This window comes from Canis lupus, chromosome 9 (assembly GCF_011100685.1).
Source record: "Canis lupus familiaris isolate Mischka breed German Shepherd chromosome 9, alternate assembly UU_Cfam_GSD_1.0, whole genome shotgun sequence".
In the NCBI taxonomy this organism is placed as follows: domain Eukaryota; kingdom Metazoa; phylum Chordata; class Mammalia; order Carnivora; family Canidae; genus Canis; species Canis lupus.
The window spans coordinates 58223913-58236862 of NC_049230.1; the positions used below are offsets into that span (position 1 = coordinate 58223913).

General features: G+C 50.9%; 2 protein-coding genes and 1 long non-coding RNA gene across 6 annotated transcripts in view; 2 read left to right on the forward strand and 1 right to left on the reverse strand.

Annotated features, from left to right (window-relative positions):
* Positions 1-2878, forward strand: part of GOLGA1 (golgin A1) — a 48872-nt gene extending 45994 nt beyond the window's left edge. For all 4 annotated transcript variants that reach the window (XM_038549378.1, XM_038549380.1, XM_038549379.1 and 1 more), the window contains exon 23: positions 661-2878. In XM_038549378.1, coding sequence (XP_038405306.1) covers positions 661-741 — 81 coding nt within the window. In that variant the 3' untranslated portion in view covers positions 742-2878. The remainder of the gene's footprint in view (positions 1-660) is intronic.
* Positions 2879-4078: 1200 nt separating this feature from the next.
* On the reverse strand, positions 4079-11366 carry ARPC5L (actin related protein 2/3 complex subunit 5 like). The gene is made up of 4 exons (XM_038549385.1): positions 11055-11366; positions 7017-7089; positions 5902-6078; positions 4079-4624 (listed from the first exon to the last, which is right to left on the reverse strand). The coding sequence occupies exons 1-4, from the start codon at positions 11201-11203 to the stop codon at positions 4562-4564; spliced, it is 462 nt and encodes a 153-aa protein (XP_038405313.1). The 5' UTR covers positions 11204-11366; the 3' UTR covers positions 4079-4561.
* LOC119876671 lies at positions 11361-12513 on the forward strand. Its single transcript, XR_005365001.1, has 2 exons — positions 11361-11867; positions 12321-12513. It is a non-coding gene; the product is annotated as an uncharacterized LOC119876671 (long non-coding RNA).
* The last annotated feature ends 437 nt before the right edge of the window (positions 12514-12950 follow it).

The window sequence follows — 12950 nt, forward strand, 5'->3', positions numbered from 1 at the left end:
GCCTTATGCACACACAGCTGTGCTGTGGGCTCCATCAACAGGCTTCATGTCTTCCAAGGCATTTTCACTGATAGTGCTAACATCTGCAGCTCCAGGTCTGGTCCCCCATCCAGACCTTTAAAAAAATAAAATATTCAGGGCAGCCCGGGTGGCTCAGCGGTTTAGCACCACCTTCAGTCCAGGGTGTGGTCCTGGGGACCTGGGATCGAGTCCCACGTCGGGCTCCCTGTGTGGAGCCTGCTTCTCCCTCTGCCTGTGTCTCTGCCTCTCTCTCTCTCTCTCTCTCATGAATAAATAAATAAAATCTTTTTAAAAAATAAATTAAATAAATAAATAAAAGATTCAGAAAGTACCTGCCGAAGTAATAGAACAAAAAGAAATTGTTAAAGCAGAATTACCTGCATTCCCGTACCTTGTTCTTCCACTACTCTGTTTTCTCTGGTTCCCTTCACATAGTCAGAATGGGCTCCAGGCCCTGCAGGCTGGTTCCCACAACCAGCGTCTGCACCACGGAACTCACGGCAGGCCTCGGAACTCATGGCAGGCCTCGTAGGGCGTCAAGGGCCACAGGGGCGGCTCCAGGATGGGGAGGGGGTTGCCTTCAGCTTCCGCTGCACCTAATCCTGATGCTCATCTCAGGAGCCTTTCTGTTTCAAACAGATGTCTTGGTTTGGGTCCAAGCCAGCTCCCAAGGGCAGCATCCGGCCATCCATCTCCAACCCTCGGATCCCATGGTCCTAGATGGAAGTACCGACAGGCGGAGCTCCATGCAATGACACTTTTTCTGTGAAAAGAACACTGACACACCAGTCTGGGTGGGTTTTTAATCACTGTAACTGCAGTATTTTGTACAAGCGTCCAAACATTGTTTACAAGACTTAAGGCCCCCTTCCCGACAGACTGATCTGAACTTGAGGAGGTGGCTGATCCTGTGTCATTGTGCTCACCAAACGGAAGGGTCCCGGCACTACCCACATTTCCACAGTGCTGCTAAAATTCCAGCTCTGGCCAGCACCCCTCTGCACCTGAGTCCTCTGTGTTAGCCTTAGAGCTGAAGCCATTAGCATCTGTCAGAGAAGAGGCACCTGACCCATCCTGTGGTGATGAGGCCCTTTGAAGCGGTGCCCAGCAGACCCACCTGCTTGTGCCAGAGAGCCAACTCACTGGGGTGGCTTTCCAAAATTCCCCTTCCCTGTTAGCATGTTTGGGTTCAGATGAGATAGAAGAGGCTTTTTAACCCTTCCTCTCCAGAAAACATTATTTCACCTTGTTTCTCAAACCACCCAGAACTTGGGATGTGTACATCTTTAAGGTACTCTGGGGCCAGTGTGGATTAATGAATATGCAACTTTCTGGCAGTATCTCATTTTACTGAAAAAAACTAGCAAATATATAAAAAAAAAGATCCTTAGTACCAAATACACTCAATTGCCTTTTTAATGAATGTACTTGTCATGGATAGGTTGCTGGTAAACCATTTTAAACTATTTTTTATAGCTAAAGTTCTTCACTATTATAAACATGTCTCTGTATTATAAAAATCCATTTAACTGGTGTTCCTAAAGGCAAATCAGAGCATCGGGTGGAAATTATTTCTAAGATTAGAATTCCTTTCCCTTTTTTAATTTCACTAGCATTCTGTGGTCTCTGCTTCCCTCTGAAGCAGTGGTGGTGTTTCATTTGCTTCCCTCTTAATTCTGGTAGAAGACTGAGCAAATGCTAATCACACGTCTGCTATGGTTAAGGACAGTCTGCTCCACTCAGAGGAAGCAGCAGCTGTCCCTCCCCAACCCTTGACCAAAACCTGGGAAGTGGTCTGCCTTGTATGTGGAGCTACCACCTGCCCCCCTCGCCCTCCCCCTGCATATTTAAGATGACACTGCATTCAGATACGGCCTCCAGACAGCCCCCAGCTGGTTACAGTGCTGGACAGCATGCAGGTGGCTCTGGTAGGGACTGGTGACAACTTGCTTTATTATTTTGGATAATCCGCAGTATGGAATCCAAAGACAGACTGTTAATTGATTCCATTTGATAGAAGTTGCACTGGTTAAATAAAAAGCTGAGTTAATAACTGGAGCTCCCAAACTTATTTTCAGTTATCCAATGATGTAAAGTTGTTTCTCAGAAATGCTTAGGGTTAAAATATATAAACTTTATCTCACAGGCAAACAAGGATTTGCAGAGCTAAAGTACTACATTTCCACAGACCTAGAAGTACCAGGGAAGGGCAACATCCCCGTCACCCCAGCTAGGCTCTCTGCCACCTGAGCAACCCATTGTCCGGTTACCTACCTCCTCCCGTGGCTCCTCCCCGCAGATGGCTTTCCTCTGCTTAGAATGTTATTTTGCATTTATCTCGTGGGGACACAAGACAGGAATTCCTTCTGTTCTATAATTTTGGCAAGAGGTAGCTTTTCCAGCTGTTCCAGGAGAATCCCCAAATCGGGTGGTTCAGGGCTTGCCCACAACAGCTGTGACCCTGTGGTGGGAGCCCCATCCCACTCTGCTGTGGCCTCTCCAGCCCCGGAGCTGGTCTCCCTCTGCCCCACCCACATCCCCCAGCAGCTGTAGGTGTAGCTGTGGGGCCAGCACTCAGCCTGGACTTGCTTCGGGAGGATTCATTCTGATTAGGCTTTCCTCCTGCATGTTGAATTTCCTTCAGCTTTAAGAGGAAGAATGGAGTAAATATTCCAAGTGATTTAATGCACTTTTACTTGTATAAAACGTTGTAAGAGACAGTATGTATAGCCCCTTTATATGAGCATTGGATTTGGATCTCTCCGTGTTGTAACTAGGAGTTGTATTATCTAAGACTGCTGTAGAAAATTCATTTGTGGTGTCACTTTTTGATTAAAGCTCTTTAATCCATATGCAACTACAGTGGGTTTTACTTGATAGTTTGGTGTATTTGACCAATGACATTTAGTACTTTGTGCCTCATATTTAATACTCCAAGACAAACTTCATGGACTACAGAACAGACCTTCCAGTTTGGTGAGCAGAGGTGTGGGGACAGCGGCTTGTGGGTTGGTGAGCAGACAGCTGGGGAGGGCCGCATGCTCAGAGCCTGGAAGCTCCGTGTCCTTCCTTCCCCCTTACACTCCCCGGTGCATCTCTTCCATCTGGCTGCTCCTAAGTATATCCTTTTATGAAAAACCAGTAACCTAGTAAGTACCAGAAGGGGGATAAGGGGAGACAACTCTAGAACACTTGTCTTTCAGAAAGCATCCCCCAATTTAGGTAAATTATGTGATTTAATGAAGCCAGCAGCCCAGTGGTACTTCCCAGGAATGGTGGGGTTTCTGCAGAGGAATTGGAAGGATTGTGTCACTTGGGTCCATGTCTTATCTCCAAGGCCCACATCAGTGGGGCCCTTTAAGAGGATATAAACTGGGACACTTGGGTGGCTCAGCAGTTGAGCGTCTGCTGTGGGCCCAGGGCGTGATCCTGGAGTCCCGAGATCGAGTCCCGCATGGGGCTCCCTGTGGGGAGCCTGCTTCTCCCTCTGCCTGTGTCTCTGCCCCTCTCTCTCTCTCTCTCATGAATAAATAAATAAAATCTTAAAAAAAAAAAAAAAGGATGCAAAGTGCAGTTCCATGTGCTGAAAAGGTCAGAAAAACATCTTTGCTCTTCAGAGAAGCTGGCTGTTGGTGGCTAGAAAACACAATGTTTCTTCTGTATTTAAACTTGTCAGCGTCTCGGTAAGTGTTCCTGCCACACAGCCCAAGCCAGGGCCAGGAGATGGTGACCACACCCTTCTGGGGTACACTTCCAAAAGATACCAAGTGTAGTCACACAGACTAAAGACTTTTAAAGCCTAGATCAATTATTGAATGTTTGGCACTTTATTAAATAAGCTCCAAAATTACATAGAAATCAAAGGAGTAAAACCAAAAGTTACTTGGCAAAATCTGTCTGCTTAGCAGCCAGTAGCACTGCGCCCACGCCTGAGGTACTGGTGCGGTAGGAGGGCGGTGGGACGCTCCACAGGGGCACATCCACCCCCCACATCAGTTTCTCACTCAGCACCATCCGGTTCAGTACTCACTTTACATACAGGAAACACACCACGGAGTACATACTAATAAGCCAAGAGCTTTATTGATGCAGCAGGCACTTTACAATGAACCCAAGAGAGCCCGTCTTCTCTGGGAAAACGGGATGTCTGTACAAACCCTCAGTTTTACTACTTCAAAAAAAACAAGCTCTCCCTTTTACCACAGCCCTTGGATCTGTATGTGCCCGATCATCCCTCCCCCATTTGAAATAGGCAGAGCACACAGGTACCCCGACCAACGCTGGCCAGCCACTCCAGGAGACAGTTACGATGTCAGTTCTGTGTTACTCATGGACAAAGGCATAGACTATCAGATCCTGCAAAGGATTTAGGAAACAATTTCTCCCTCCACCTTGAAAATAAAATACACTTCAGCGGATGCATGTCCTGAAATAGTTTAGTTGGGAGTTCCTAGGAAGATGGTCCATTGTCAATCCCTTCTTCATCAGCCTGTGCATCCAAAATTCTTCTCAAGGGAACATGAGTCCTTTTTTTTTTTTTTTAAACAGTCTTTCTTGCTGTAAGAACTCTTATAATGGAGCCTAGTCCTCCTACTGCTAATGCCTGTGGGGGCAGGAAAAGGAAAGGAGTCAAATGAAACCTGGCTAGCCAAGGGGTAGCCCGGCTTGCCAGGGGAGATGGGACTGGCACCCCCGGACCTAGGTCCCACCATGTCACCGATCCTCTGGAAATGGGTTCCTGCAAGAGCAGTTAGGAGGTAGCAAGAGAGCCCACATCCTAAGCACGGAGCTGGAGCCAAGGCTCCTGAAGTGCTGCTGGCTCCCAGCAGCAGAACTGGGCTTGGGAACATGGTTACCAAGCGCACACACACACAGCACAGCTCCCCCCAAGCCTCCCTTCTGACGCTGTTTCCAGGCTGCCCTCACTACCCTGGACACTTAAGATATGAGCCCATTCCAGCTGCCTCCCCAGGCCCTCCTTAGAAACGTCAGTGGGGCTCAGCACCAGGGACCACAGGGTCTGGCCTCCACACCATGCAGAGGGCTTGCTCAGTTCCGAGTAGCACAGCCACCACACCCTCCCCAAGCCCAGGAGAGTTCACCTTCCGGCTGAGCAGGCCCAGCACACCCAGCAACAGGACCAGAGGCCACCAGAAGAGCCTAGCACCGAGGCTGCCCAAGTGGCTGACCCCTCAAAACTCAACAGAGCCTTCTGGAAGGACGCAGTGTTAGTACTAGCCTGGTCTGCTATAATGATGAGCAAGCTTCCTGTACCTCTACAGGGCCGGGGGACGTTGGCACACAGGCAGGACACAGGCTAGATGAAATGCCTTGCTCTTGTATCGACCTGAGCAAAGGACAGGCACAGCTTTTTGTGCCTCAGGTGGCTGAAGGCCCTATTCGGTGAAAGCCAGGCTTCTGCCACTGCCTGCTTGGCCTAGTGAGGATGAGGCCAGAGCAGGAAGCTCCCAGCGGCAGCTGGGGGCTCAGCCTGCGTTCCTGAGACCCTCCCCAACCACCATCTCCACCAACGGGAAGCAGCTGCCTTCGCTGACGCAAAGAGAGTATTCTGAAGCCCCAGCCACAAGCAAGCCTGCCTCCCTCCCACCTGGGACTCCCTGTCTATCTCACCATGCAAGTCACCTGTGCCCATGACACGCCTGGCATAAATCAGCAGCTAAAGCAATTCCAATTACCAAAGCCAGTGAACCCTACCAGGTGCTTCTATGGAAGAAGTGAGTGGCCAGAGTCGTCCTACACTGCTGTTCGTGGAGCCCCTTACTCTCTCATGCCTCTCAGACTGTCCTCTGGCCTGCGCACGTGAACCCCAGGGTGGGGGCAAGTCAGCAGGCCACCCGTGTGGGCGGTGCATTCACATACCTTTTCGTGCCACTGGAGTAGCACAGCGCTGCTGTTTTCTGTGGGCTTCTCAAACCCTTTATAAATGTACTTCATTAGCAAGTCAATGCCGTTTCTGTCCAGCGACTGCACAGCCTGCTCAATCTCACTGCTCTTGAAGTTGGTAAGCACCTTCAGCACCACGCCCTGGGCTCGTTCCTGTGAAGGAGAAGGAGGCAGCGATGCCCAGGGCCAAAGCCCAGGCACAGGAATGCCCCACCAACTGGTCAGAATTCTCAGAAACACTGACCAATTACTGACTTGTCTGGGCTGCTTGCAAAATAAGTGCTCAAATCCTCTCATTTATTTACATGTCAACATATCCCTTCTTTATGCCCATAAATTCTTCCACTAATCTGGGGGAGAGTGAGTGGTTTACTGGGGAGAAACCTGCCTCTATGACATGGGCCGGGCCTCAGATGCCACCAGATCACAGCTGTTTTCTTAACATGTCTATTTTCTTCACAGGTGTAAGAAAAGCTGCAGTCTCCCTCTGCACTCACCCCAGTAACACGGGGGGGGGGGGGGGGGGGGGGGGGCATTTCCCCCCACCAAGGAGGTGCAACCGCTGCTGACATCACCATGCTGTCACAAGATGGCAAAACCCCAGCTTCAGAGAGACCCCTCTCCCTGAACCCAAGTTCAGACAGCTTCTAAGCAGCTGTGATGCAGTAAGCATCTTCTCCCCTTCTTTTTAAAAGGCAGGAAATCTTGACTGAAAATCCTTATGCAAATAAAGCCTATTCAAAAACCTTTAAAGCAGAAACACTGCTAAGTCCCATGTGGCAAGCTAATTTAGAGTTTTGCTAAGCAGTAAGGGCTGGGCCAACTTCTCACCCCCATGAGGCCCTGGGGAGGAGTGAATGTTTCTTTGGGGAGCTTTTACTATAAACATAGACAGTTTTGATGTCAGGAGTGCCAGGAGGCTTCCATGGAAGCACTGCCCAGTGCCAACTCACTCTCTTGGTAGATCCTCACTGAGGTGGACGCAAAACAGACCCTGTCTGGAGCCCCAGGGAGCCCTCAGCTGCGGACACAGACAATCACAGCCCTGGTGCGAGCACCACCCAGCAAAGCGGCAGCATGATCCCCTTTACCTTCACAGCTTGATTCTTGGTGTTGACGGGAGAGTTCCGCAAGGCTGCATGGAATGCCCGAAGCATGTCCCCTGTGCATCACCACCAGTTAAGGATGGCTCGGCTCAAGCATGTCCACGCTTCTATTAATGAACTCATTTCAAAAACAGCTCAAAGGAGAAGAGTCAAATGACATTCACATCCACCACCACCCCCACACACACACTTCACTGCAGCTTCCAGGTGGCCACAGCCCATTTAGAGAGTAGCCTATAGCCTTCCTGAGCCACACAAAGAATAGAGAGCACCTCTGCCAATTGTGCAAGTCCCTCGTTCTGCTGCCCCCAAAACACATTTGGACATTTCTCCCCTACCATGGAAGGCAGAAGCAAAGCAAGTGCCCTCTGGGGGTGACCTGCAATAGAATCTGACTGAGCTCACTTGCACTTGCTTGGTACTGGGCACCATGTCTGCCCTGCTGGGTCCTCACGATGATGTGAGACTATCCCTCTCACATTCTCATTCTCAAAAAGGAAGAACAAAGGCACAAATGGAGGTCTCCTCTTTATCCACTGTTTCATTGGTTAAGCTGCTAAAGAAATTAAGATGTGCTAAAACTTCTATCTTCCAAGACCTATCCAGGTCTGTGAGGTCCCAACTACTAAGAGGGAGGTTTATTCATTTAAAAGCTTTTTCCCAAAATATAAGCCAAGCCTTCCCTCTCCCCTCAACCTTAGTTGCAATCTTGACACATTCTTTGCTGAGTTCTGAATACACAGCACTCAAAAGAAAATGACAATCTGGGTTAGGTCCCCAAAGGTGACACCTATTTTAAACTGAATTACATCAGCCAACTTTCATTTCCTCATCTACAACACTGGCTTCAGCCAAAAAGGTTCAAAAATAGAATAAGGAATGGCTTCTGCCCAAACAGGTCTCTACTCCTGTTTGTGCAGTGAATCCTACGTGTGAACAGACAAAGCCACCGGAGCAAAGCCCAGACCCATCTTCCCTAATATGGGCTCCATCTTGACTAAGCTGGGCCCACACCACCCAGGAGCCACTCCTGCTGAGCTCCCAGCTCCCTGCTGGGCCCTGATGCACCTTCCACAATGGAGGCAGCCCACTCCTTGTATCTGCTGGCTTGGAATTCCTTTTCCTCAGCCAGACAAGGGCCAGTCTGGTGTCAGCCACTGATAACGTCTACCTTGGAACTGTTTTCTGGTTTGGCGTTCCAGAGCAATTAATTAACAGAGACTCGGGAGTTTAAAAGAAGTGTAGGCTGGCTCTCTTCACTAACCAGTATGGCTGGAAAACAAAATCATTCAAGAGATGGATGGGGAGGGGCAGGTGAACTAGTCTGCAGGGGCAAAGAGTCACTGCTTTAGTTACCTCTGTACCAAGCAATCACTATAAGTGCTGATGGATACAGAGCCTTTACCAGCTTGGGGGATATCTGGGGAAAAGGGAATGCACAGCATTTATCAAGGTGGCCTCCGTGCTCAGCTCACAGAACAGGCTGTGGAGGCTACAGACCACTGCCCCTCGTCTCCTCTAGATCAGAATTTCTCAACCACAGCACTGACATTTTAGACCACACAACTGATGTGAGGTCTGCATGACATGGTGTTTAGCAGCATTGTGATAATCAAAATATCTCCAAACAATGCCAAATTTCTTCAGGGGGAGGAAAAAGTGCAAAAATGTTCAAAACCACTGCTTTGGACAGATCCCTAGTCCTGAGGACCAGAAGGTTCTTCAGTGAGGAAAAAAAGGAATGAATATTTTAAAAATCCCTACAAGGTTTCAGCTCCTGTGCCAGGTGCTTTCACATGTCATCTCAATACTTCAAACAACTCTCATTTGAAAGGCGATGCATTAGAGACTCAGAGAAAGGAAACGACCTGACAAAGTCACAAAGCTAAGCTGTCTAGCTGGCCTTCAAACCCAGGTATACCCAACTCCAGAGCCAAGCTTTTTCTACATACAATCCCCTGCTGTCCCTCTACCCACATACCTCAGCTGCATGTCTAGGACAGTTGCTGTGTGCCCAGCACTGTGAAGCTTCTGCAATGTTGTTGTGATGCTCCCATGGAAGCTGTAAGGCCATGGTTCCCCTCCTTTTCACAGAAAAGGATGCTGAGGTTCAGTTAGGGTATGAGGTCATAGCACGATAGAGTGAAGTCTGCGTGGATACACGGCCCATGTTCTAGTTCATCTGTCTGAATTCCTAGCATGACTCGATTCCCTATACGGCAGTAAGAAAGGCCTTCTCCTCCCTACCTTCCCCCACTCCAACCAATCAATCTCTATCTTCACTCCTCTGGTCTCTATTCTAAGATTCCTAAAAGCCTGTTCTACAGTTTAAGTCAGTGATCTAATATTAAGTCCAATAACTGGTACATGGTAGGGACTCAGTAAATACCAGTTCCTTCTTCCTCCCTCCCTGGGCTCCACAATTGCCAGGATCTCAGTTCTCACCTGCTAACCTCCTTTTCCCCAATCCCAAGAGATATACTGTCCATGGTAACAAGGTTTCTGACACTGTCACTAGTGGAGAAACTGCCACCAACTGGATGTGCTAAACCTAGGCCTCCAAGCAGCCTCAAGGAACCAATCACTAGTCCGAGGGCGTACCAAGAGATGACCTTCAACAAGTCCCTGCAGCACCAGGACCAAGACAGCAGATAACCAGACCTTGTTCTCCCCATCTGTGGATGGTACTGGGCCAGAAGCCTGACGTTGGAGCCTTTTTGGTACTGCCTGCCCATGAGCCAGGTCCTGCACCAGAATGCGGAATCAATCTTCCCTCATGAGGGTCATCCTCATGACCCCATTTCACCAATGGGGTAAATAAGATGATCCTGATAGCACAGAAAATACGAGTTTGAATCCTCACCTTCGAAAATACATTCCTGTTCAAACAAAGAAAGTCTGAAGGTTTTTGTTTCAAAGGCACATTGGCGGAACACTGCAGGACTCCTCCCTAAGGTAGTCCATGGGCCTGACTTCCCAAGCTGAGTCAACTGATTAAACACCCAGAACCTGATTTATACACACAGGAGCCTCCAACCCTGCCCTGGCAAGTGTGGGGGAGGGGTAGGCACTTCCCGTAACACCATTTGAATAAAGAAAAATCCTTCCTGTGAGAGTAAGTCAGTTTCCTGTGCTCAAACGGCTAAGGGACTAAGCAGGCTGTGACAACCACCTCTATTTTTAATCTTGTTTTCTAAATGCTTGCTTTCTGCGGCCACAAGAATAGTCACTTCCAGTCATGAGGCTCTACTTTTACATTTCACTTGATGCTGTCCGGTTTTTCTTAGCTCTAAACTACTAGCTTTTCCCCACTGCTTCCTGCACAAGAAGGCTATTTCGGGGAAGGAGCCAAAAGTCACTTGTTGAACGTGGCTAAGACATCAGGGTCCACAGCCCAAGGTGTTCACAGGAAACAAAACAGGTGAAAAAGAGTGGCATGAAGTTGGAGGGTCAGGCTGATTCTGGGGTGGGAGACGCACAGTCTCCCTAAGGCTGCAGCCCTCGTTCTCCCTTGGGTCCTTCCTACCCCTCGGCCACCCCCCACCTAACTTCGTGGGGTGACTGTGCCCGGGAGCCGTCTAAGGCAGCTCAATTACTCAGCGGGGCTCCCCTCGGCCCCTCCCGCCCATCTGGCGCGAGAACGGCCCCATTTCCTGCAAGGGAGGGATGGAGGGAGGGGGAGCCCGCGGAACGGTCAGTCTGAGGGGACGAGGGGCAGAAGGGGAGTAAAGAGGCCAGGCCTCGCGGAGGAGGGAGGGGCCTGCGGGGCTGCAGGTGCGTCGGGAGTAGCCGGCGGGTCCAGCCGGGTCCAGGGGCCGCGCTCCTGAAGGAGGCTCCGAAGGCCGAGCCCGGACGAGGGGACTGGAGCGGCCGCGTCAGAGGGAAGGGAGGACACATGCACTGAGGGAACCTGAGAGGAGCCGGGTCGGGAGGCACTTGGGAAACGGACCTCAGGGGCCGGGAAGTAGCGGGGTAGGAGGCCGGCCTGAGGGACACCCGGGCCGCTGCGCTGGGTAAGGATATTGCCGCAGAAGGCCATCCACCTCGCCAGGGTCCGGGCCTGGCTCGGCCGCCGCCGCCGCCGCCTCCTCCTGTTCGTCCACGAATTTGTTCTCGTCAAACTCGTCGATGTCCACCCGACGGAAGCGCGAGGACAGCGTGTTCCGGGCCATGGCGGGGACTCGGCGCCCGCTCAGCCGGCTCCGCTCCGGGTCCGACCTCCGATCTACTCCGCTCGGAACCGGCTCAGGATCGGGGGCGGGAAGCGGCCGCCCGGCGCCTCCTCCAGCTCCTCCGCGCGCAGACGCCGCCGCCCGCCCACTTCCGCGCTAGGCCGGAACCGGAAGTGCCGGCGGGCAGGAGGGGCGGAGCCTGCCGGCGGCGGGGCCGGAAGCGCGGGAGAGTCCCCCGGTTAGTTACTACCGGTAGCGCCGCGTCCGGCTCTCAGCTTCGGGAACCTCATTCTTGCCATCCGAGCAGCGGGCACTACGTCCCCACTCGGGCCTAGCGTCGTGGACGCCATAACTGTGCTCGGCTTCCTTTCCGAACCCGAGGAGACCCTGGCCCTGCAAGGGGCCTGCGCGGACTCGGCCGCAGAAGCGGGGTGGAGCCATCACTGCCCAGACTGAGGCGGCTCGGGCACCCCCGCAAGTGTAATGGTCACCTGACCTGGCAGGTGGGGGCGAGGAGAGAAAGAGGACCCTGAGGTCACCATCCTGACTTAAAGGGCGAGGTCCTGGAGGCTAAGAAGTCATTTCCGGCTGGAGAGGCATATCCTGGTGGGAAGCTGAGTCACCTAAGTGTGAGATGGGAAGAGACGGGACCGGGTGCCGAAGGGTAGGGGCAAGAACGACTCTGTGGTTCCAGGATTGGGTGCCTGGGCAGTGGCCTGCGGGATTCTGTTAATAGGCCTTAACCGTGGGATGCTTGGGTGGCTCAGCGGTCGAGCGTCTGCCTTCCGCCCAAGGCCTGATCCCGGAGTACCAGGAACCAGCCCCACACCACATCGGCCCCTGCGTGGAGCCTGCTTCTCCCTCTGCCTATGTCTCTGCCACTCTCTGTGTGTCTCTCATGAATAAATAAATTAAAATCTTTATTAAAAAATCGGCCTTAACCTTAGATTAAATTGGATCTTTGTTTTCATATAATTTTCCTTTTAAAAGATTTTAAGTAATCTCTACCCCCATCATGGGGCTGGAATTTACAACCCTGAGATCAAAAGTCACATGATGTACAAACAGCCAGGTCCCCTGAATTGTACTTTTTTTTTTTTTTTTTTTTTAATGATAGTCACACAGAGAGAGAGAAAGAGGCAGAGACACAGGCAGAGGGAGAAGCAGGCTCCATGCAGGGAGCCCGACGTGGGACTCAATCCCGGGTCTCCAGGATCACACCCTGGGCTGAAGGCAGGCGCCAAACCGCTGCGCCACCCAGGGATCCCGAATTGTACTCTTTTTAATAAAGGCCAAGGCTTAATGAAGTATGACTCGTTTTTATTGTTTCAAATACTTCTCATTGAATTGTGTCTACAGATCAAAAAATTATTGCCAGATTATGATGCTACCTAATTTTGGGTGCTAAAGATACAGACTTAGGCAGCCCTGGTGGTCCAGCGGTTTAGCGCCGCCTTCAGCCCAGGGCGTGATCCTGGAGTCCCGGGATCCAGTCCCACGTTGGGCTCTCTTCATGGAGCCTGCTTCTCCCTCTGCCTATGTCTCTGCCTCTCTCTCTCCCTCTGTGCCTCTCATGAATAAATAAATAAAATCATTTTTTAAAAATTTAAAGATACTCATGCTGGGAAGTAGGTGCTGAATAAAAGTCTCAGGGTCCTGGAAACAGGCAAAGCCCACTTGCCCTTCAGCTCCATTCCTTGAAAGAAATGGAAATTTTTGTGACCCAGGCAGGCCACAAGACAGCAGA